This window comes from Erinaceus europaeus, chromosome 22 (assembly GCF_950295315.1).
Source record: "Erinaceus europaeus chromosome 22, mEriEur2.1, whole genome shotgun sequence".
Lineage (NCBI taxonomy): Eukaryota > Metazoa > Chordata > Mammalia > Eulipotyphla > Erinaceidae > Erinaceus > Erinaceus europaeus.
The window spans coordinates 14,798,130-14,821,300 of NC_080183.1; the positions used below are offsets into that span (position 1 = coordinate 14,798,130).

The window sequence follows — 23,171 nt, forward strand, 5'->3', positions numbered from 1 at the left end:
GGTGGGGAACTGGGGGCTTGAACTGGGATCCTTATGCTGGTCCTTGTGCTTTGCGCCACCTGCACTTAATCTGCTGCACTACCACCTGACTCCCTTAACTCTGTATTTAACTTGCCCACTGAGTTTTTTTTTCCCACTGAGTTTTTAATTGCAGTGATTATATATTTTTACTTGGTTCACTCTCAATTCTGTCTTCTTTTCCATATTTAACAGTTTGATTTGTCTGATTTGTCGTGATTTCTTACTCCTCTTTTTTTTTTTTTTAGTATTCCCTTTTGTTCCCTTGTTTTATTGTTGTAATTATTATTGCTGTTATTGATGTCATCATTGTTGGATAGGACAGAGAAATGGAGAGAGGAAGGGAAGACAGAGAGGGGGAGAGAAAGACAGACACCTGCAAACCTACATCACCACCTGTGAAGCAACTCCCCTGCAGGTGGGGAGCTGGAGGCTCAAACCTGGATCCTTATGCCGGTCCTTGCGCTTTGCACCACCTGCACTTAATTCTCTGCCCTACCGCCCGACCCCCCCCCCTTCTTCCTTTATTTCTATCTGTTCCTGTACGGATCACAGGCATAGCCACATCAACTCTGGCTACCATTTTTTAAAAATTTCACATCATTTTGGCAAATCAGCATTGCTATTCAAGTAAGCAACTGAGCAGGGCTCTGGGCTCTCTTCTGTATCTCTGACTCATTAAAATAAAATTGAAAAATACACAAATTTGCCCAAAAAGAAGGGAAACTAGTAGAAAGTAAGAGTCCAAGCTGAGAGTTTGGGCCAGCAGTGGCGTAGAGCGAGGCCTCCAGGTAGGCCTGGCTATTCTCTGTGTGGTCCTGTGTATTGACTGCTCCTCTCCATGTCTTCTCGTGACACTCTGAATCACACTACCCGTGCCCAGTGTCACCAAATGAAAACAGGTAATAAAAGCAGGTCAACTCCAAGAGGAGACATTGGAGGACATGCCTGGGTGTGTCAGGAACCACACTTACCATGCTCGGCCCTCAGCATCCTGTCCTGTCAGGCCAGAGGAAAAGTGTCCTGTTGTTTGGACATTTGATCAGGGGCCAGTCCCCCCTTTATTTGTTTGCTTCTGTTTCTGCTCAGTAATAAATATGTGAGAGCTGTGGGTTTGGGGAGGGAAGCGAGGTTTGGCTCTCAGGAGGAATAAGGCCACCTTGTTGAATCACTTCCTGGGGTGAGTGTGGCAGGAGGTGGGGGCAGTGAGAGAAAGGAGGAAAGGCAGAGTGAAGCAGACTTTCTCTGAAGAGCTCTGGCTGCACACAGCAGAGAGGCAGGGAGTGACTGCTCAAGGCTAGTGGTGGTTGAGGACAGGGTGCAGGGAAGGTTCCGGTGTTTCCAGATGTGAGAAGATGCCCAGGAGGGAGAGGCAGGCAGCACCACCATTTCCAGTCTCCTCCATCTCACCCTTCCCCAAATGCCCTTTGATCTGATAGCCCTGGCTCTCTCTCAAGCAAAACTCGTTATCTAAACAGAGCAGATTTTCTGCCCTGCTTTTCCAACTTGTCTTAGACCCAAAAAAAGATAGGATCTGTTAGGATCTTTTATTGTAATTCAATACCCAAGTCGTTAACCAGAAACTTATAATTAAAACTTTTCCTGAAGCAACTTCAAAGATTACTGCTAAGGAGTTTACTTCAAATTGAAACAAAGCTTATGGTTTCAGAAAATCTTGATTATGTTAAGTCAGGCTGATCAAGAGAGACTTTGTTGGTTCTGGAAGATGCTGGGTGGGTGAGTTCTGGTGTCTCAAGAGGCGGTGACGACTTGGATCCTAGCAGTTGAAAAATAACTACCAGCCAGAGCCTTTCAAATGTGAAATTACCTAGCATTAATTAAACTATTTGACTAAGAAGTCAGCAGAGAATACTATCCTACTTCTTTTACTAGTTCTGCAAGCTGATGTACAAGTTCTAGATAAGAGAGTAAGAATGGGAGGTTTGATCTGCAGATGCACCAAACTATCTGTTTCACTTTGAGAAAATATGTGGATTTTTTTTTTCACCTCGGTGCTGGCACCATGAATCCACTGCTGTCAGCCCCCCCCCCTTTTGTTGTTATTGGACAGGATAAAGGGGAATTGAGAGAAGAGGGAAAGATAGAGAGGGGGAGGAGAGAAAGGGGGGGAGAAAAGAGGGGTGAGTATGGGGGAGGGAGGGGGGAATGAGAGGAGAGAGAGAGAGACAGAGAGAGAGAGTGCTGTAGTCCTGGGACACTGCTTGTGAAGTGACATCCCCCTGCCCCTGTGTAGATGGGGAGCCGGGGCTCAAACCCAGATCCTTGGGCAGGTCCTTGCACTTTACTGGATGTGCTACTGCCCAGCCCCCTGACCTTTTTTTTTTTTTCATCAGGATTATTGCTGGGCTCAGTGCCTACATGATTGATCCATTGCTCCTGCAGCCATTATCCCTTTACCCCCCACCCCCACTTTTTAATTTTTTAAAATTTTATAGGGCAGGTAGAAATTGAGAGGTTAGGAGGAGATAGAGAAGGAGAAAGGGGCCAGGTGGTGATGGACCAGGTTAAGTGCATATAGTAAGAAGCTCAAGGACCCGTTTAAGAATCTGGGTTCAGATTCTTAAACGGCGGTAGCGCAGCGGGTTAAGCGCAGGTGGTTTGAAGCGCAAGGACCAGCGTAAGGATCCCGGTTGGAGCCTCCGGCTCCCCATCTGCAGGGGAGTTGCTTCACAGGCAGTGAAGCAGGTCTGCAGGTATCTACCTTTCTCTCGCCCTCTCTGTCCTCTCCTTCTCTCTCCATTTCTCTCTGTCCTATCCAACAACAACGATGACATCAACAAAATAATAACTACAACAACAATTAAAAAAAAGCAACAAAAGGGAATAAATAAATTAAATATTTTTTAAAATATCTGGGTTCAAGGGAGTCAGGTGGTAGCACAGCGGGTTAAACACACATGGCACAAAGTACAAGGACTGGCCTAAGGATCCCAGTTCAAGCCCCTGGCTCCCCACCTGTAGGGGAGTCACTTCACAGGGAGTGAAGCAGGTCTGCAGGTGTCTATCTTTCTCTCCCCCTCTGTCTTCCCCTCTTCTCTCCATTTCTCTTTGTTGTGTCCAGCAACGATGACATCAATAACAATAACTACAACAGTAAACAAGGGTGACAAAAGGGAATAAATAAAATAAAATGTTAAAAAAAAAAAGAATCTGGGTTCAAGTCCCGGGCTCCCCACCTGTAGGAGGTTCACTTCACAAGCAGGTCTGCAGGTGTCTGTCTTTCTCTCCCCTCTCTATCTTCCCCTCCCCTCTCAATTTCTCTCTGTCCTACCCAATTAAAAAAAAAAAAAAAGAGAAAGAGACCTTCCTACTTGCTTCACTACTCATAAAGCTTCCCCCCTGCAGGTGAGGCATGAGGACTTGAACCCGGGTCCTTGTGCATGGTGACGTGCTCAACCAGATGCACCACCGACTGACCCTGAAAATATGTAACTTAAGGATCCCGGTTCGAGCCCCCGGCTCCCCACCTACAGCAGGGGAGGCGCTTCCCAGGCGGTGAAGCAGGTGTGCAGGTGTCTGTCTTTCTCCCCCCTCTGTCTTCCCCTCCTCTCTCCATTTCTCTCCATCCTATCCAACAACAACAGCAATGGCAACAACAACAATAACAAGAACAACGATAAAACAACAAGGGCAACAAAAGGGAAAAAAATAGCCTCCAGGAGCAGTGGGTTCCTGGTGCAGGCACCAAGCCCCAGCAATAACCCTGGAGGCAAAAAAAAACTAAATTAAAAAATATATATATATGATATCTACCTTCTAGCTTTTGGTAACTATGCTCATTTATCAGCAGGGTGAGTTAGAGTTCCTGGCGGGGCGAGGATGTGAGGATGCTTTGAATTTGATTTTAAAAAGAAAATCTAGAGGCTGGGTGGTAGCACAGCCAGTCGAGTTCCCACAGTGCCATGCACAAAGAGCTGAGTTTGAGCCCCCATTTCTCACCTGCTTTAGTGAAGCAGGACGTCTCTATCTCCCTTTCTCTCCCTCCCCTCTTAACTCCTCCCTGTCTCTATCCAATAAATAAAATAAAATAATAACTAAAAAATCTATCATGGTGTAGTCTTAGGAAGCTAATCTACAGTCATTTAAGGATAGATAAATACTGTTTTATTATTTTTTTACAAGAGGACTGCTCAGCTCTGGCTTGTGGTGGTACAGAGGGTTGAACCTAGGACCTTGGAGCCTCAGATATGAGAATCTCTTTGCATAACCATTATGTTGTCTATTCCTGCCCTAAATACTGTTTTCTTGGGAGCTGGGCGGTAGCGCAGTGGGTTAAACGCACATGGCGCAAAGCGCATGAACCGGCATCAGGATCCCGGTTCGAGCCCCTGGCTCCCCACCTTCAGGGGAGTCACTTCACAGGCAGTGAAGCAGGTCTGCAGGTGTCTCTCTTCCCCTCTCTGTCTTCCCCTCCTCTCTCCATTTCTCTCTGTCCCATCCAACAACGACGACAGCAATAACTACAACGACGACAGTAAACAAGGGCAACAAAAGGGAACATTTTTTTAAAAAAATACCTTTTTCTTATAAAGCAGTTGTTAAATTTGCCATGTCACAGAACAGCTACCTTTTTCTTTACCTACAGAAAGTAACTTGATAGCAAAAAGAAAAGTTATTCATGTTTTTTTACAGTTCTGTAAATATTAACTTATGCAGGGATGGCATTACTGGAAAGGCTGCCTTGGGACAGATATGCTTAAGAGGACAAACTTAAAATATCTGGGGGAAAATACACTTTTTGACTTGAAAAAGAATTGTGTGGGGAGAAAAACATCCAAGGCAACTAGAAAGCTGTATATGTTTGTAATACTGAAGTCTGCTTTTCCCAGAGCCCTGCTCAGCTCTGGCTTCTGTTGGTGCCGATGACTACTGTGTATTTATTCTGTTTGTGGCAACACTGACTACACTTATTCTGGCTCAGATTATGACTGTGTGCCAACAGCCACTGTGGGGGTGGGGGGGCGTCCCCTGAGACTTGGACTCAGCCAGGTCATGAGGCTTGTTCTCACCAGTCACATAACCTCAGGCTGAGGAACTGTTTCTCTGGAAGCTTCAGTAGCTCGATCATGAATCGAGCTATTCAGTTATTCGCTATTCAGTTCAGTTGTCTTGGCATCTCGAATTCATAATGCCTTATAACAAATTCTTTGGGGAGCTGGGCAGTAGTACAGTGGGTTAAGCGCAGGTGGTGCAAAACACAAGGACCTGAGTAAGGATCCTGGTTTGAGCCCCCGGCTCCCCACCTGCAGAGGAGTCACTTCACAGGTGGTGAAGCAGGTCTGCAGGTGTCTGTCTTTCTCTTCCCCTCTGTCTTCCCCTCCTCTCTCCGTTTCTCTCTGTCCTGTCCAACAATGACAACATCAATAACAACAAGAATAATAATTACAACAATAAAACAATAAGGGCAACAAAAGGGGGTAAATATTTTAAAAAGAAAAAAAACAAATTCTTTGCACTGATGTGTTATAGCTTGTTTATTATTTTATTTTTTCATTTTTAGAGAGAGCACAACCACAGCACTGAAGCCTCCTCCACCGCAGTGGGGGCCGGTCTCAAACCCGGGTCTTGCACATGGCCAAGCAGCACACTGTCCAGGAGGCATATCGTGAAGAAAAAAATGGGGGCGGGTGTAATATAATAGTGGAATAATGTCTCGTTTTCTTTCTGCTTTGTAGGAATTAATCCGAGAACAAGTGGAGGTAAGTCTTTCCCTCTCTTGGGGGTTCACAGAGGCGCCGCACACCTGACAACACTTCCCCACTGACAAAGAATGCCTGGGCCTCAGTCACTGCAGGCCACCGGAGGTGTCCAGAGGACTTTGCCGCTGACGGTTCAGAGAGTGTTAGCGTCCCAGGCTTGCCGTGGTAAGAGCCCGAGCACGTCCCTACAGCTTGCCCCGTGGAGTGGATCTGAGCAGGGGGGACGGAGCAGGAAGGACAGACACTCTGTCTGATTACAGAGCAGAGGACCCCTGAGGGAAATGGAGCCGAGGAGAAAACCTGAGTGGTTATCTGGAAGCTGAGGAACTGGCTGTGCAGCTCAGAGAGGAGAGTTTGCTGCTGGGGGAGCAGAGACCCAGAGGCAGAAGCTAGTCAGATGGGGAAGGGCAGAGAGCTCAAAGGCTCTGCTGAATTCACAGCCGGTGTGGGAGTCAACACGGGGAGTGTGTGTGTGTGTGTGGGGGGGTGGGGGGGTGGTGGTCTTAAGCAGGGCAGCATGACAGACTGGTGTTGGGGGGACTTGCTTCTGGGACCAGGACAGCTCTGGCTTCCCCTGCAACTGTCATTGACCACAGTGGGATCTCTAGTCCTCTGATACCCTCCCTCCATTTTTTCTCTCTATCAGACTTCCTTTCTCTTCTCTTCTCTCCTCTTCTCTCCTCTTCTCTTCTCTCCTCTCCTCTCCTCTCCTCTCCTCTCCTCTCCTCTCCTCTCCTCTCCTCTCCTCTCCTCTCCTCTCCTCTCCTCTCCTCTCCTCTCCTCTCCTCTCCTCTTCTCTCCTCTCCTCTCCTCTCCTCTTCTCTCCTCTTCTCTCCTCTTCTCTTCTCTCCTCTTCTCTTCTCTCCTCTTCTCTTCTCTCCTCTTCTCTCCTCTTCTCTTCTCTCCTCTTCTCTTCTCTTCTCTTCTCTTAGCCCACCCGTACTTCACACCCAGGCCATCGGCATCCCAGTGTGGCTTCCATCTGTCTCCATGGCTGCTCCTCAGCTCCGTTTGAGTCCCCAAACTCAGCTTCCCCACGTTCATTCTGACTCCCTTTCATGCCATTCCCCTCAGAACCTGGGGGCGTCATCCACCCTTGGGGCATGTCACTCATCTGACTGGACAGTCAGGGACGACCCCAGGCTCTGAGAGTGAAAGTGGTATCCTCCTCTACCGCTCTCTCCCTACCTCCCCTTTTCCTCTCAGTTCCTCTGTCTCTATCCAAAAATGGTATATAAAAAAAAAATGGAAGGAAGGAGGTCGGGCAGTGGTGCACCTGGTTGAGTGCACACGTTACCAAGGTCCAGGACTTGGGCTCAAGCCCCTGGTCCCCTCCTGCAGGAGGGAAGCTTTGCGAGCAGTGGAGCAGGACTGCAGGCATCTTTCTATCTCTCCCTTACCTTTCAGTTTCTCTGTCCCTATTCAAAATATGAGTCAAAGAGAAATTGTTGAGACATTCTGTTACATAGTCTGCAAGGATCTAGCCCTTGCCTCTCCAGGCTCCCCCTGCATCACCTCCTGCCTTGCCCATCCTCTGCAGCCTCTGTCCTTGGTCTGGTTCTGAACTTGTGCCTTTGCCCTCCTTCCCTCATCTGAAGTGCCTTCCGGCCCCGTCAGTTACTCGTGCCTTTAACCTAAAGGCTCATGTTAAATATGATGCCAGAAAGCCACCCTGCCCTCCTGAACTGGGTTTGATTTGTCCATCGCCTACATTTTATAGGGCTTCAGCTAACTTATAACCGAATGATTGTGCAAATTCTTTGTCTCCTGTTCACTTGGCCTGCGAGGCCGATTAGGTCATGAGTGCCATCTGTCTTGTTTACTGCCTGACACGGTTCCTCATACTCAGTACTAGATACTTAGCAAATATTTGTGGACTGAGTGAGTTAACATCCTGACAACATGGGAGTTTAGATGAGGGAGACTAGTATGGAAGTAGGGCAAAGAAGCAGATAAAATGGGCTTGTAGGAAGTGGTGAGAGATCTCGCTGGACTGGCTGTGGAAAGACGGCCTTGGTTTCACAGGCCCACAGGAAGTAGGTCAAATACCAAGTCCTAACAAGTAAAGGTGCCCCCTGCAAAACTCCAGAAGGGGCGCCAAGACAGGGCGGCCCTGAAGGTCTTGTCTCACCCCTGGCTTGAGGTGCCTGTCTCCAGTGGCAGTAGAGCCACAGCCAGAGCCGAGGAGACATCTTGCTCCCCCAGGTGTCTGCATCCTGTGCGCACTGCAGCCTTCTTGTTCCTGTCTTCGTCCAGGGGCCATTAAGTTCAACGACAGCCTGAGCGTGGAGGAGAGCTGCCACCTCCTGGAGTCTCTGTCCCGGTGCCAGCTGCCATTCCAGTGTGCCCACGGGAGGCCTTCCATGCTGCCACTCGCAGACCTCGACCACCTGGAGCAAGAAAGACAGGCACGTGACGGACCAGAGGAAGGGGGCAGCAGCGGCTCTCTTCTCTTTCTGTCTCTGCTGTCTGTCTTAATCCTTCCCAGCATAGGAGAGTCTAGGAAAGACACACATTAGCTCCACCATCCCACCCTCTGGTCCAAGTTCAGAGCAGAGCTTAGGCCCAGCTGTCAGATCGTACCCAGGGTGACTTTCAGCTGAGCACGTGGACTGACTGACACATCCTCAGCCGACATCTGTTGCCTCTTGGCTCTCAGCTGGAGAAGACGCACAGTCCCCTGGGAGGGCAGAAAGCAGAAACAGCAGGGTTTCTGCTCTCAGACAGCCTAAACATGCAGTGGCTTGATGTCCTCGCTGGAGATGACCGCTGCCTCTGTGGGCCTCTGGAGCTGCGGTTTTGGGCCCTTCAGGCAGGGAGCCAACTGAGGAGAGTTCAGCATGATGCCTCTGGCCCTCCTGACTCAGCGCTGCAGGACACTGACGGGGATAATGCAATTAGGACAGAGGCTGGCTTCCATTAGGGAACACTTTCTGGCCTGCTTATAATTGTAAACAGAACCCAGGAGCAGAATAGATGTGTCCCAAGTTACTGCTTTCCAAAATCTTCCCTTCTGGGGACCTTTGCTGAGAGCTGCAGAGTTTTCTCTTTACAGAGTTTGCAGGCACTGGTGCTTTCTGACTCAGTGGCTTTTTAAGAGAAACCTTAGTAGTGATTTACTGTGAGCATACGAGATTATAGAATTGCAAGAGTTCCACATCACACTACCACCAAGGTTCTGTGTGTCCCTCACCCAGTAGCTTTTACTCCACTTGGGGCTGGCTGAGGCCCCAAGTTCAAATCCCTGGTACCACTGCATATATGGCAGGGCTGAACAGTGCTCTGGCTTCTCTCTCATGAAAACTAGTAATAATAACAATAACATGATAAACTCTGTTTCCCAAGCAAAAAAAGGCAAGTGTTAGTTCCTGTTGCTGAGGTGGCGATCCAGCTTTGAGCCCACTTATCTTTGAAAACTTACCTCTGGTGAATTCAGACACTGAAAGAGATTCACAGCGTCATGACTAAGAAAAACTCACATGCCACTTGGTGGGTCATTTTGCTAACTGTAACTGTTCTCTGTCCTCCCATAGATGAAACCCAATCTCTTGAAACTTTGCAAAATGGCCCAGGCCTGGCGTCTGTTTGGAAAAGCAGAAGGACGTGATGCCAGGCGGAACTTGATGGCACCCGCGCCTCCCTGCCAGCCGGGGCCACCCTGAGAGCTGGTCCCGGAGCAGCCCGCCTGCTCAGGTCCCGGATGCAGGCAGTGCCCGCCATAGGCTGCTTTTAAAATCAAATCCAGGGACAGAACAGAACGATGAATTGTCCGATTACCTGGGTGTTTTGTCTCCTCTCACTGCTCAGTGTCTCCCAGCATCAGACCTGCCAGGCTGCTACTTCCGTCAGCCATGCCCTCCGTTCCCCCCGCAGCGGGTTTTTCTCACCCAAAGCTCACTGACCAGGACTTTCTCCACACTCGGTACTAACATTACCTGGGCTCAGCAGAGACACACACGGCTGAGCCCACGTCACAGTGTTCAAGCCCCCAGTCCACACCTGCAGGGGGGATCTTAATAAGCGGTAGAGCAGGCTGCAGGGGTCTCTCCCCCCCTTCCTGTCAGTTTCTGTCTCTGTCACAAATATAATGACTAAATAAAATATATATTTTCAACTACCTGAATGATGGAAGCATCTCCTGATAAGAGAAGCAAAGGCAAGGACAGGATAAATTAAAAAGCCTGTATGGGGCCAGTTGGTAGTGCACCTGGTTAAGCACACATGTTAAAATGCACAAGGACCCAGGTTCGAGTCCCTGGTCCCCACCTGCTAGGAGAAAGCTTTGTGAGTGGTGAAGCAGTGCTGCAGGTGTCTGTGTTTTTCTCCCTATTTATTACTCATTTTCCTTTCAATTTCTGACTGTCTCTATCCAATAAAGAATTTAAAAATAATAAAAATTAAATAAAAATCATGAGTTATACAGGGTATAGTTTTACAGCTATCCAAACTTCTCAAATCTTTAAGCGACTTTTTTCTTTTTAATCTACTTCACTTTTTTTCTTTTATACTTGTATTTACTTATTTTGGATAGAGACAAAAATTGAGAGGGCTAGGAGAGATAGAAAGACATCTGTAGCCCTGCTTCCCTGCTAATGAAGTCTTCTCCCTGCAGGTGGGGACTGGAGGCTCGAACCCAGGTCCTTGTACCTCATAACGTGTGTTCAACCAGGTGCACCACAGCCCAGCTCAGCTCATCAAGCTAGATCAGTAGTCTTTTTTCTTCTTTGGGTTCCAGAGTGCTTCTGGAAGGTTCCTTCTCTGGGGGGGGGCAGGATTTCCCATGAGCACCAAGCACACACTGCGTGCGAGGTGTCTGGGCTCCCAGCCCACCCTCCACTGGGCAAGACAGGAGGCCCAGACTACAGCTCCTGGCTGGTGACAACTGCTGAGCCTTGCACAACATCCTGGAGCAGCTGTTGGGTGAATGAAAGGCTAATAATTCAAAGCAAAGCAGGCCAGCTATAAAACAGCCACACAGCAAAATGGCTCCTCTGTGGCCCTCAGCTGCAGAGCTCAGCCCTCGCCACAATGGTCTCGCCATCTGGTGCTCCGTGCTGAAGCAGCCCTGTGCCGCGTCTTCCACGTGTGGTTCCTAGGCACGGACTCACTGACAGAGCTGTGACTAACAGCCTTCATGGCCTGAGGGCTCAGGCTACACGCCCCTTGCAGCAACGGTTTGCAAGCACATCTGTGAGGCGTATGGTCCTCAAGGCAACCAGCATTTATTTCTTTGAGCTATCACTTTACACGTTTTTCTCGGTCGAGTACTTTTCACAGACCTCTCTCTTCTGAGGCTAAATTAGGAATTTCTGTTCCTTATTTTGAGTTCCGAGAATCGTGCCTTCCCTGCCCTCTGCCCAAATTGGAAGATAGAACCGTGGGAAAAGCTGTCTTTCTGAACTGTGTTGAGTAAGATATCCAACTTGGTTTATCTGGGGTATTCAGGGAGGCCTGCATCCACCGAATCCCCCTTTTTTACTTTCCCTTTTGTTGCCCTTGGTTTGTTTTTTTAATTGTTGTAGTTATTGTTTTTATTGATGTCATTGTTGTTGGATAGGACAGAGAGAAATGGAGAGATGGGAAGACAGAGGGGGAGGGAAAGACAGACACCTGCAGACCTGCTTCACCACTTGTGAAGCGATTCCCTGCAGGTGGGGAGCCGGGGACTCGAACCAGGATCCTTAGGCCGGTCCTTGCACTTTGCACCACGTGCGCTTAACCCGCTGCGCCACCACCCCACTCTCCAAATCCATTTTCTGTCCTCTCCAAGCTACAGCAGTCACAACCCCCAGAGTTTGGATTCTGCTTGCAAAGACAGAGCTGACGGACAGACAGAAGCGCTGTAGGTAGTTCCGGTGATGTGGCTCCGTTTAAGTACTTACCCTTCCTCAAACAGGAAGAGGACCCAGGGAAACAGAAAACAAGGCATGTGAAAAGCTTTGTGAGATTTACTCGAGGTCACAGATTCAAAAGATGTATCTCTGGAGTTTTCTCTATTCAAAGCTCTGCAAAAATGACCCAAGACTTTGTACCCATGTAACCTTTCCCCTCTCACTTTCTTCAGCCTGGGAAGGATGTTGGTGGTAAGTTCAGACCCCGAGACCGAGATCCACAGAGGACAAGCACCCCGAAGCATTTTTAGAGCCAGAAAATTAGGTTCCTTGAGTCACTGCTGCTTTTAACTCCAGACACACAATTGTGCCCGAGTGAATTGCTATCCAAATGGGTGGCTTCAGAGCAGACAACTGCTTGTAATTGGTAGCTAGAAACCACTTCACTGTGAAAGTGTGGGGTCACAGAGGCTTTAGGAAAACAGTGACAAAGACGGCCTGAGTGAGTCAGTCTGTCTTCTGAGTCACAGATGTTTTAGGTCACTGACCCTGTTCAATCTAACCTTTTCCCTCCTCAGGACAAGAGCCCTACCACAAACATGCAGGGTGCCGGTGTCACCTCTCCCCCTCACTGACAGTCACAGAAGCAGGAAGTCAGGCCCTGTGCCAAGCTAACTGGGGCTGCTGCTGCTGCCTCTCCTGCCCGGGGCCTCTGCTGTGGACCTGACACCACAGACCAGCGGGATTTCTCTTCCGCCACAGTGGGAAACTGTTAACTGCTGGAGCAGGCCACAGAATCAACGCAAGTGTCAGCACACTAAAACGGAGGTGGCCCTGCTTCTTCTGGACCGCAAACCTCTGAGTGCACATAGCTGATCCGAACAAAGAAAGGATTGTGTTTTTCCCAATTGATCTTCCATCAGCAACATAAAACTCCCACATCACGTTAATGGAGAGATGCCAAAGAGGACAACCACGGGATCTCACAGGTGGAAATAAAGGCAGAGAGGAAAACCACAGGGTGCAAATTGTAAAAAACCTTTTAGGTGGGGTGTGTTGCATGAATGCAAAGGACCCTGGGGCAGGAGAGGGAGAGAAAGGCTGCAGAAGTCCAGGGCCCTGGTGTGTGACGGTGGAACGGGGGTGTTCCCACAGGTGAGTGGAATGTTCTGCAGAGAACTCTCCTGGGGAAAAGAAAAATTATACCCAAGTGCCAACAACTGCACTCTAAACCACTAACCCCCAAATAAGAATAAACTAGAAATAAAAATTCCTCGGGAGCCAGATGGTAGTGCAGAGTTAACTGCACATAGTATACAAAGTCAAGGACTGGTGCAAGGATCCCAGTGCAAGCCCCCAGCCCCCAGCTCCCCAGCTGCTGCTGTTCAAGCTCCCCAGCTCCCCGGCTGCCGAAAGCGGTGAAGCAGGTCTGCAGGTGTCTTTCTCTCCCCATCTTCCCCTCCTCTTTCAATTTCCCTCTGTCCTATCCAACAACAAACAATAACAGCAACAACAGTAGAAAAATGATGGCCTCCAGGAGCATCCAGGAGTAGATTTATAGTGCAGGCACCGAGCCCCAGCGACAACCCTGGAGCTTATAGGTGGAACTTCAGAAATAAAGGCTGAAAGGAGTAACACAGGCTAAAATCTGGACCTTTTAGGTGGGGTGTGTTGCATGGATGCAAAGGACCCTGGGGCAGGAGAGGGAGAGAAAGGATGGCAAGGAGCCTGGGCCCTGGGAGTGATAGTGGAACAGGACCTGTGTGGTCCTTATAAATTTAGGCTGTTCTTGAGACAGCGAGAGCAGAAAGTGAAAGCAACACAGCACTCAAACTTACTTCCATGCTGTGGGGCCGGGCTTGACTTGGGCTGTGCTCACTGCCAGGTGAGCTGTCTATTCCGTATCCCACTCTTAATATAGGGGACACAACTCCACTATCTGCAGGGGTAAGGCAGGAACTACAGACTGGCTGCTTCCCAGATGGGGTCAGAACCTGCCCAACTGGAGCCAGCGCCTCCATTTGGAAACGTGGATTTAAAACACCCAATTGTGGGAGTCGGGCTGTAGCGCAGCGGGTTAAGCGCAGGTGGCGCAAAGCACAAGGACCGGCATAAGGATCCCGGTTCGAACCCTGGCTCCCCACCTGCAGGGGAGTCGCTTCACAGGAGGTGAAGCAGGTCTGCAGGTGTCTATCTTTCTCTCCTCCTCTCTGTCTTCCCCTCCTCTCTCCATTTCTCTCTGTCCTATCCGACGACAACAACAATAATAACTACAACAACAAGGGCAACAAAAGGGAATAAATATATAAAATTTAAAAAAAAGTGCATACTTGCATAGTCTAAAATAAACCCATTTAAAAAAAAAAAAAACACCCAATTGCACATGGCACTGAGTGAGCCGAAGGTGTTTTTTTAAACTTTTTTCCTTTTTTTTAATTATTTTTTTTTGCCTCCAGGGTTATTGTTAGGGCTCGGTGCCTGCACTATGAATCCACTGCTCCTGGAAGACATTTTTCCCATTTTGTTGCCCTTGTTGTAGTTACTATTATTACTGTTGTCATAGCTGTTGTTGGATAGGAGAGAAATCAAGAGGATGGTAAGACAGAGAGGGTGAGTTAAAGACAGACACCTGCAGACTTGCTTCACCGCTTGCGAAGCCACCAACCTGCAGGTGAGGAGCCGGGGGCTCGAACCAGGATCCTTACACTTTGTACCACCTGCACTTAAACCACTGCACTACCGCCCAGCCCCCAGTGTGTTATTTTTTACCAGAGCACGCTCAGCTCTGGTTTGTGGGGGGGGGGGGGGGACTGAACCTGGGAGCCTCAGGCATCTTTTTGCTAACCATTATGCTATCTCCCCTGCCCCAAGTGCTGGCAACTTGAAATGAACTCAATAACCTTTCTGTCACGCAGGAAGGTGTGACTTTCCGGTTATTAGGCTGACATGATCTTTGTGCTTCTATGAGTGAGCTACAAGTTCAAGTTCCAAACTGGCCTAGACAGTGCACCGGTTTCCAGCCTGCTTGCAGCTCCCCGGAAGGCTCCTTTTCTGGAGAGCCTGAAGCAGGCTCCGGGTGTCTCGAGAAGCCCAGGCCCGTGCATACCTCTAAGCTCCCAGACGGTCCTGATCCTCAGAGTGGCAAGCTGCTTGGGGCCATCTCCGGCGAATGAGAGAAAAGTGTAAATATTTGCATTTGCCTTTCTGTTTGTGCCTGTGACCTCTGTGGAAACACAAAGGGCCCTGCTATTGCTGCTGTTCCAATCAGAGCGGAATAAATAAACCAACCCGGGAAGCTTCCAGCAGTTTTTATTGACACAGCACAGGAGAAAGGGTGGTAGCCATTTCTGAGCCGAGACCTATATGACAGCAAGGTATTCGGTGTTAAGCTTGACATCGCGCTGAACCAGTTCCAGAATCGCTGAGCCAGGCCAGTAAAGGCTCCAAAACCAAGAGGTCAAAGCCCACTGCTCTGTGACAGCCCTGGGTAGGCCTCCTTCTCCCAAGGTGACCGGAGCGGGAAGGCAAGTGTTTTCTGGCTGCTCCCGTCATCCCGGCTCGTCCTGCCTGCCTCAGCACCAGTGCTCAGAGGACGTGGTCTTCAGGGTGGTAGAGCTCGCTCATCAGGCGGTAGATGTAGGAAGGTGCGTTCCCACCAATGTTGGAGATGAAGAGAGTGATGAGCTCTGGGGGCACGTAGTCAAACACCGGGCAGTGGACACTGACCTTCTCCAGAATGTCCCCTGCAAATAAACCAGCGTGAGAGGTGAAGCCGAGTTCTTGGAGATGCTTGGCCGGACCGCGCAGTCAACTGGCTTCCCCAGCAAAGGCGGCTGCAGTCACTCTCCCTTCTCCTGCTGCTGGGGGCCAGGCCTGTGTGGGTCTGCTGCTCCAGAGGACTCTAGTCAGAGGGGGAGGAAAGACGTGCTTCCCTGAACCTGGGTCCTCACATATGAGGAAGTGTGCGTTTTACATTCCCCCATTGTCTCTCTCCTGCTATTTCTTCTCCAGCCCTATGAGCACTGTACCCCCCAACTGGTGAAGCACACGCCCAATGCTGACACCCTGATCTTAAGACTCAACTGAAAGGCCCCATTGAGACCCTTTCCCAGCCTAGGGTGTTCCCCTAGCCACCTTCTCCTATCATTCTTGTTTTCTTCCCCAAGTGCTCCAGGATCTGACGCTCACTTCCGTGCCTGCCCTCCGCAACCAAATCCAACTTCCAGCAAGCGAGTCCTCTCTGTGCCGTCCACCATCACTTCCCCAGTGCCCGAGCCAGTGCTGGCCAGTGAGGGCTCCGTGGTGGGGCTCTTTCTTGAAAGAGCTCATGTCTGAATAAATGCATGTTTGAACTTTTTCACTATCTAAAAGAATAAGTGTCTTTTTTTTAAAGACAGAGAGAGAGGGGATAGCAGTCATAGCTCCTCTCCATCCAGCATCCAGGGTGCTTCCTCCACCCCAGTGCTGCCCATGGTGCTGGCATGTGGAGCCAAGACTTGAACCTTACTTGCACATTACAAAGCATGCACTCTACTGAGTGAACTATCCTGGTCTCTCAGTAACTGTTTTGCTCCAGAGGTTTTACTGAGGAGTCGGTGGGCTCATTAAAAAATGCTGCTCTCAGAAGTCAGAGACAAAGAACCCTGACTCCAGAGTGTGAGAGTGTCAAAGTGTGTGTGCTGAAGTCTTGTGCCTGAAGAGTCTACTGCTCCCAGGAGACTTTCTATTTTGTTTTAATTTTCAGTAAAGGGAGAGGGAGAGGGAGAGCGGAGGAGGAGGACACCATGGCACTGCTCCACAATTTCTGGGTGGGCCTGCTTCCTCCTCAGCCACAGCCACTCCCAGAGCAACAGAAAGTTGCAGAAAGTCCATCTCCCCACCAGGCTACTGCCCGTCTCACACAACGCGAAGATCAAACCAATCAATGACTACCGAGTGACCCAACCCACCAGCGTCGCCAATAACCAAGCCAACATAAACTAGATGGGTCAGCACGCCAATGCACTTGTTGTGTTACGTGCACAGCCCAGGTTTCAGCCTGGCCCCCACCACAGAGGGATGCTGTGGTGTCCATCCTTCTCTGCCTGTCTATCACGAGAGAAAAGAAAGTCCTCCTGGAGGGGTGAAGTTCCAGTGATAATAACCACAATCTAGAATTAGACTCAGAACAAAAGGAACATGGACTAAATTAATTGTTCTTTTTCTTTTTTCTTCCTGAAACGCACTCTCTTCATGGTCTTTTTACTATTTATTACTGGAAAGGAACAGAGGGAAACTGAGAGGGGAGCCCCGGCTCCTCACCTGCAGCCCTGCTTCACCACTCCGGAAGCTTCCCCCGTGTAGGTGGGGACCAGGGGCTTGAACCCGGGTCCTTGCACACTGCAATGTGTGCAGTTAACAAGGTGCACTACCACCTCGCCCCTAATAGTTTTTGTTGTTTGTTTTTTAACCAGAGCACTGTTCATGATGCTAGGGTTTGAACCCAGAACCTTGAAGCTTCAGGCATGAAAACTGTTTGCATAAGTACTATGCTATCACTCCAGCCCCATTCCTCAGTTGCTAGAAAGAACAGTTCCCACAGGGAACGTGTCAAGGGCAACAGGAAAGCCTTTAGTCCCAAACAAGCCTGAGGCACACGTGTGTGCACACGAGTTCCCCGTCACACCTCGTACCTTCTGTGAATGGCAGCACTTCCTCAGGAGCCACGAACTTGTGACATAAATCTTCCTCATTGGGGAACTGAAAACAAGAGAGAGGGAGAAAAGTGACCAAGTAATTCCAATTCTTTTAAAAAATTTTTTATGTTTATTTATTTTCCCTTTTATTGCCCTTGTTTTTTTATTATTATTAAAGTTATTTTTGTTGTTTTTAGATAGGACAGAGAGAAATGGAGATAGGAAGGGAAGACAGAGAGGGGAAGAGAAAGACAGACACCTGCAGACCTGCTTCACCACCTGTGAAGCAACTCTCCTGCAGGTGGGGAGCCGGGGGCTCGAACTGGGATCCTTATGCCGGTCCTTGCGCTTTGTGCCACCTGTGCTTAACCTGCTGCGCTACCGCCCGGCCCCCTAGTAATTCTACTTCTAGGTATGTGCCGAAAGAAAGGAAAGACTAGGTCCTCTGGGAAACTTGGACACAGATGCTTAAAGACCAGCGCCACTCGCAGAAGCCAACAGGGAGAAATGGCCCAAATGCCGTTCTCGTGAACAGCTGGAAACACCCCACCACAGTGGGATGCTATGTGTTACTTTCAGATGGATCTCAGAAATGTTATACCAAGCGACAGAAGCCAGAAAGCTGGAAACACGTGGAGGAGGTAGCATAACGGTTATGCAAAGAAACTTTCATGCCTGAGATTCCAAGGTCCCAGGTTCAATCTCCTGCACCACCATAAGCCAGAGCTGAGCACTGCTCTAGTAGAAAAACAAACAAAGCTGGAAACAGGAGGACACAATTGTACTGTCTAGAAGAAACAGGCACAGAAAACTGATTAATGATGGATGAGGAAGTTGTCTGAAATCGGCAGTAGCTGCACACGCTAAAGGGAGCAAGCGTGATAGGGCAGCTTTCTTTCTTTCTTTTGGATGGAGACAGAAGGGGGGGAGAAAGACACCTGCAGCACTGCCTCTCCCCTCTTAAAGCATCCCACCTGCAGGTAGGGACTGGGGGGCTTGAACCTGGGTTTTTGTGGATGATAATACATGCACTGAACCAAGAGTGCCACCCACACCGCATTTTTTATTAACCAGGGCCCTGCTCAGCTCGGGCTTATGGTGGTGGGGGACTGAACCTGGGACTTTGGAGCCTCAGACATGAGGGTCTCTTTGCATAACCATTATGCTCTCTACCCTCACCCAGAGGGTTTTTTACATGCTCATTATGCTATTTTCCAACCCGAGCTGGTTTTTCAAATGGTGACTATATACTATATAAAATTCACCCCAATAGGGGGAAAAAAAAAAAAAGAGTGTGTTTTTCAAAACAAATGGTTGATGAAATCACTGCTGATATGTAGCCACTCTCTGGAACAAAACAGAAAACCAATTCTCTGTTCCCAGTTTCAGTGCACTTGGCATTTCCAGCAATGTCCAGGGCAACTCAAGTGGCAGCCATGCAAACCAAGGGGCCCGCAGCTCCGTGCTGCACTGATCTCACGGCTGTGACTTCTGAAACCCAACCCAACATTGACTCCCGCCAATCGCCTTTCCTAGGTCAGGACACTCAACGACTGCCAATCACCTTTCCTATGTCAAGACACTCAACGACTGCCAATCACCTTTCATAGGTCAAGACACTCAACGACTGCCAATCACCTTTCCTAGGTCAAGACACCGGTAGCTTTGTTCAGGCTCAACAGGCTTAGTTTACTGAGTGAATCAGTGAAGCCAGCGCTAGATCGAGACAGGGAGAACCCCGCTGTTAAATGTGCTGAACACCTAGAACTCAAGCTCACACCAAGGCTTCTTTCCTTCTCTCTGCTGGCTCAGGCTGCAGACAGACAGACTCACCTGCGGGGAAAGCTTGAACATGGACGCACAGACAATGAGCGGAGTGGAGTGGTGTTTCGCTGCTAGTGCTAGAGTGTGGGTCCCCGCAACTGCTCTCAAGGCGCCGTTGGCCAGGATGGTCTTTGTGCCAATGATCACCTTGGGGAACAGGAAGAACGTGAGCCACCCTGGGGGCAGAACCCTAAGGGGGCCATGGGACACAGCCAGCTGGAGGCTCAGGCCCCTGCTGTGGCATCCTGAGGGGTCACAAGCCAGTAGAGGGGAAGGGGTTCTAGGCTCAGTGCAGGGATTCTTGGCGCAGAACCACTGGTTCTAGCATTAAAGTGGATTTCCAAGGAAAAAGTAAACAAAGGCCAACCCAGGAAGCTGCACCATCTGCTGCCTGTAGCCCTTTCTTCTCTGGAAATCTCCACGCCACACCTGCCCAGAAGCCCTCTGGCAGCCTCCATCTCTAGCGGCTGGTACACTCAGCTTGGTCCTTCTTCACTCTTGCCACTGCTCTCAGCAGAACGAGGCTCCTCCAAGGGAGGGATACAGATCAAGTGGAAGGCGACCCAGCCAGGAGACTTAAAAAGGCCCAAGAGGATGTGAGGGCGATCTGGCTGGCTAGGCGGGTGTCCCCTGCCTCCCTCACCACTCCATGTGCAACCCTCCTGAAGCTGCGTGCTCGGTCGAAGAGGATGGCCTTCCCCAAATAAAAAGGCCCAAGAAACACACTTTCAAAAGGCTCTGGGAACTTTTTCCTCTCCTTGTGGATATCAGAGGGGTGCAGAATCTGTATTTTAGAGGAGCGATCTTCATGAATTCGACACAACTCGAGAGACACTCACCTTGTTGACTCTTGACATAACAGCAAAGATGGCGGCATCCGTCATGACCGTTGTCTCGATACCGGCTCTTGACAAGTTGACTGCCATCTCATGGCCCTGCAATAGGATAGGAGGGCCGACGCCTTGGGAAAATGGGCGAGAAAGAGATGGGCAGGGACAGTGAAACAGCTCTCAAATCTAAGTGAATCTGGGAAAGACCGTGGTCTTGGGTGCACCGGACACCCATTTCAGGCAGCAGGCATTTCCCAGCCTACAGATGGCAGGCAATCTCTGGGGAGCTGCAGGGAAGCTCAAGAGAAGCCAATAAATGCCATCTACGCCAGCCACAAAACTGGAAGGACTTCTTGCCATGACTACCAAGACAGCTTCTAACTCATTTTATGACACCCAGCATGTCTTCTGAGGACTATTACTTCCCTGGGGACAGAGATGAAACATCCATTGCCCCCAAGGGAGTTCCCTCTACTCTAAAAGAAAGAACATCTCTCTTATCCAGGACCCAACATGTCACCCACCCAACTTTCTTGTTTTTTAATGCTTTTAAGGTTATCACTGGAGCTCAATGCCTGTACTACAAATCCACTGCTCCTGGCGGCCATCCCCCCCCCCCATTTTATTGGATAAGACAGAGAAATTCAGAGGGGAGGGGAAGGTAGAAAGGGGGCTGATGTTGGCATAACGGGTTAAGCACACATAGTACAAAGTGCAAGGACCTGCGCAAGGATCCCAGTTCGAGACCCCAGCTCCCCACCTGCAGGGGGGAAGCTTCACAAGCAGTGAAGCAGGTGTCTAACTTTCTCCCTATCTCTATCCTCTCCTCTCAATTTCTCTCTGTCCTATCCAACAAAATAATAATAAAAAAATGGCCATCAGTAACAATGGATTTGTAGTGTTGGCACTGAGCCCCAGCAATAACCCTGGAGAAAGAAAAAAAAAAAAAAAAGACTGAACTCGAACCCGAATCCTTGTGCAAGTCTTTGCACATAGTACTTACTATGTGCGCCACCTCTGGGCCCCCTTCACCCAACTTTTTCACACTAATGTTTGGGAATGTTCAAGGGATGAAGACCTTGAAAGCTCCCTACTCAGCGTTGTGCTTCTCAATGCAAAGTTGGCATGGACGCCCTTCAGCCCTCCTGAGCCCACTTTTCCTGCCAACTCCGCAGTGCCCACCTGGCAAAAAGGGGCACACTCCGCCACAATGACATGGAACTTCCGCTTCTGGGCGGCTTCTCTGAGGAAGGCCTCCACAGTTCGTGAGTAGCCGATCGTCATGATCACTTCGTTGGAGTGGATGTGCTCCAGGGCCTGGGCCGCAATATTCTCCATTGTTCCTTCTGCAAGGAGAGTTTGGTGAGGAAACCAGGAAACGGCCACACTCCGCCTACAGCAGAACAGAGCAGGGCGGACTCTGTAAAAGGCCATTGTCCTTGCGACTCTGGCAACTTCCGTCTCTCAAGTTCTCAGCCTGCTCTCTGTTACTACTCCCACTCGTCAACTAGGCCTCAAGCCCAGCACTAGCCTCCAGCTTTAGTTCATCTTGAGAGCAATGAACTCAGGCAAGAAATGAGCCAATCGGGGGTATCCTAAAGTGTTGAGAGGCAAATTTCCCCTTTAACAGAACTCCTCCTCCTCTTCCGAAAGGTGCAGGGGAAGCCACAGAAGAGAAACGGAGGATCTGGAAGCAGCAACCTCAGCAGCAACTGAAGGGTAGTCGCTGCTTCCTTCTCCCTCAGGAAACACTCACTGCAATGAGTGTCAACAGCATCCTGGGTGTCAAGGACCAGGGGAGGGGTTGTATGTATAATAACTCAACAGGAAATCCAGTGAAGGTGCCCACAGTTAAATTAAAATTAAGGGGGCCGGGTGGTGACACTTCTGGTTGAGCGCACACGTTACAATGGACAAGGACCCGGTTCGAGCCCCTGGTCCCCACCTGCAAGGGGGGGAGCCTTGTGAGTGGTGAAGCAGGGCTGCAGGTGTCTCTCTACCTCCCTCTCAATTTCTGGCTATCTCTCTACAATAAGAGAATTCTTTTAAAAAAATTTTGTTAGGGGGAGTCGGGCTGTAGCGCAGCGGGTTAAGCGCAGGTGGCGCAAAGCACAAGGACCGGCATAAGGATCCCGGTTCGAGCCCCAGCTCCCCACCTGCAGGGGAGTCGCTTCATAGGCGGTGAAGCAGGTCTGCAGGTGTCTGTCTTTCTCTCCTCCTCTCTGTCTTCCCCTCCTCTCTCCATTTCTCTCTGTCCTATCCAACCACGACAACGATAATAACTACAACAATAAAACAACAAGGGCAACAAAGGGAATAAATAAAATAAATATTAAAAAAAAAAGAAAAAAATTTAGTTAGGATCAGTTCTAGCAGTCTCTCTCTCTCTCTCTGGTGCGCTGGATCTGCACTTGGTCAGAGTGGCCTTCTGGAAACACAGGCAGAGGTTGCCACTTGGCCAGGATGGAGGCGCAGCCGAGGTGGAAACCCCACCCGGCCCCGCGGCTGACACCCCACCCGGCTCCACCCGGCCCCGCTGCCCCCGACGACACCCCACCCGGCTCCACCAGGCCCCGCTGCCCCGGCCGGTCCTCACCCAGCTCCACCAGCAGCTCGCTGACCGCCTCGATGATGTTGGCCTGGAGCTGCGCGTAGTGGATGCTGAAGTCCTCGTGCAGGCGGCCCGAGGTGAGCAGCTTGTGCAGGGACTCCTGCTGGTCGCTCTCGTCGCTGCGGCCGTGGAGTCTGCAGGCGAGAACCCAGGGGGCTGGGGGGAGGCACCGACCTTCGGGGCCGGGGGCTCGGGTCCGAGGGGCGCCCGGCCTCACCTGCCGTACTCCTCGCGCACGATGCGGAGCACTCGGCGCACCATGTTGCCCACCGTGGTCTCCGAGGGCTGCGCGGCCGCCATCCTGCGGCCCTCTCTGCGGACGATCTCCATCAGGTCTCCTGTGGCCCAGAGAGACGGCGGTGAGCGAGGCGCGGGGTGCGGGGCGCCGGTGGCCGCGGGGCGCGGGGGGCCGCCTCACCCGCGTTGCTCCAGCCGTGGTCCCGCACGATGCGGCACAGAAGCCCCAAGGTCTCGCGGGCCATGTCCTCCGAGTTGCGCCGCCCTCCGCCTCGCTTCAGGGCCTCCACGAAGCTCTCGATCCTCTCGGACAGCTCCGAGCCCGGCGCCGCGGCCCCCGGCATCGCGAAAGCAGCCGCCGACTGGCGGAACCCACACCTGCTCCTTGCAGATTTACACTTCCGGGGCGCGGGAGGACGACTTCC

At 50.4% G+C, this 23,171-nt stretch overlaps 2 protein-coding genes across 6 annotated transcripts in view; one reads left to right on the forward strand and one right to left on the reverse strand.

Annotated features, from left to right (window-relative positions):
• MLH3 (mutL homolog 3) overlaps nt 1-12,363 on the forward strand; it is a 36,995-nt gene extending 24,632 nt beyond the window's left edge. For 3 of the 5 annotated variants that reach the window (XM_007533827.3, XM_016192845.2, XM_060181269.1), the window contains 4 exons: nt 5,715-5,738; nt 5,825-5,903; nt 7,995-8,146; nt 9,272-9,855. In XM_007533827.3, coding sequence (XP_007533889.1) covers nt 5,715-5,738; nt 5,825-5,903; nt 7,995-8,146; nt 9,272-9,400 — 384 coding nt within the window. In that variant the 3' untranslated portion in view covers nt 9,401-9,855. Of the gene's footprint in view, nt 1-5,714; nt 5,739-5,808; nt 5,904-7,994; nt 8,147-9,271; nt 9,856-12,147 lie in introns of those variants that run through there. The other 2 variants (XM_060181270.1, XM_060181271.1) reach the window with 2 other exon arrangements.
• Nucleotides 12,364-14,861: 2,498 nt separating this feature from the next.
• EIF2B2 (eukaryotic translation initiation factor 2B subunit beta) lies at nt 14,862-23,146 on the reverse strand. The gene is made up of 8 exons (XM_007533818.3): nt 22,928-23,146; nt 22,727-22,847; nt 22,495-22,643; nt 21,081-21,244; nt 19,908-20,003; nt 19,078-19,215; nt 17,242-17,308; nt 14,862-15,312 (listed from the first exon to the last, which is right to left on the reverse strand). The coding sequence occupies exons 1-8, from the start codon at nt 23,088-23,090 to the stop codon at nt 15,155-15,157; spliced, it is 1,056 nt and encodes a 351-aa protein (XP_007533880.1). The 5' UTR covers nt 23,091-23,146; the 3' UTR covers nt 14,862-15,154.
• Nucleotides 23,147-23,171: the final 25 nt, after the last annotated feature.

Bases quoted from the DNA above. Each gene is read 5' to 3' on its own strand.
- EIF2B2 (XM_007533818.3), bottom strand. From the start codon at position 23,090: ATGCCGGGGGCCGCGGCGCCGGGCTCGGAGCTGTCCGAGAGGATCGAG. The intron at 22,848-22,927 runs GTGAGGCGGCCC...TCTGGGCCACAG, and splicing joins CCACGGCTGGAGCAACGCGG to GAGACCTGATGGAGATCGTC. The intron at 20,004-21,080 runs GTGGGCACTGCG...ATCCTATTGCAG, and splicing joins AGTGTGCCCCTTTTTGCCAG to GGCCATGAGATGGCAGTCAA.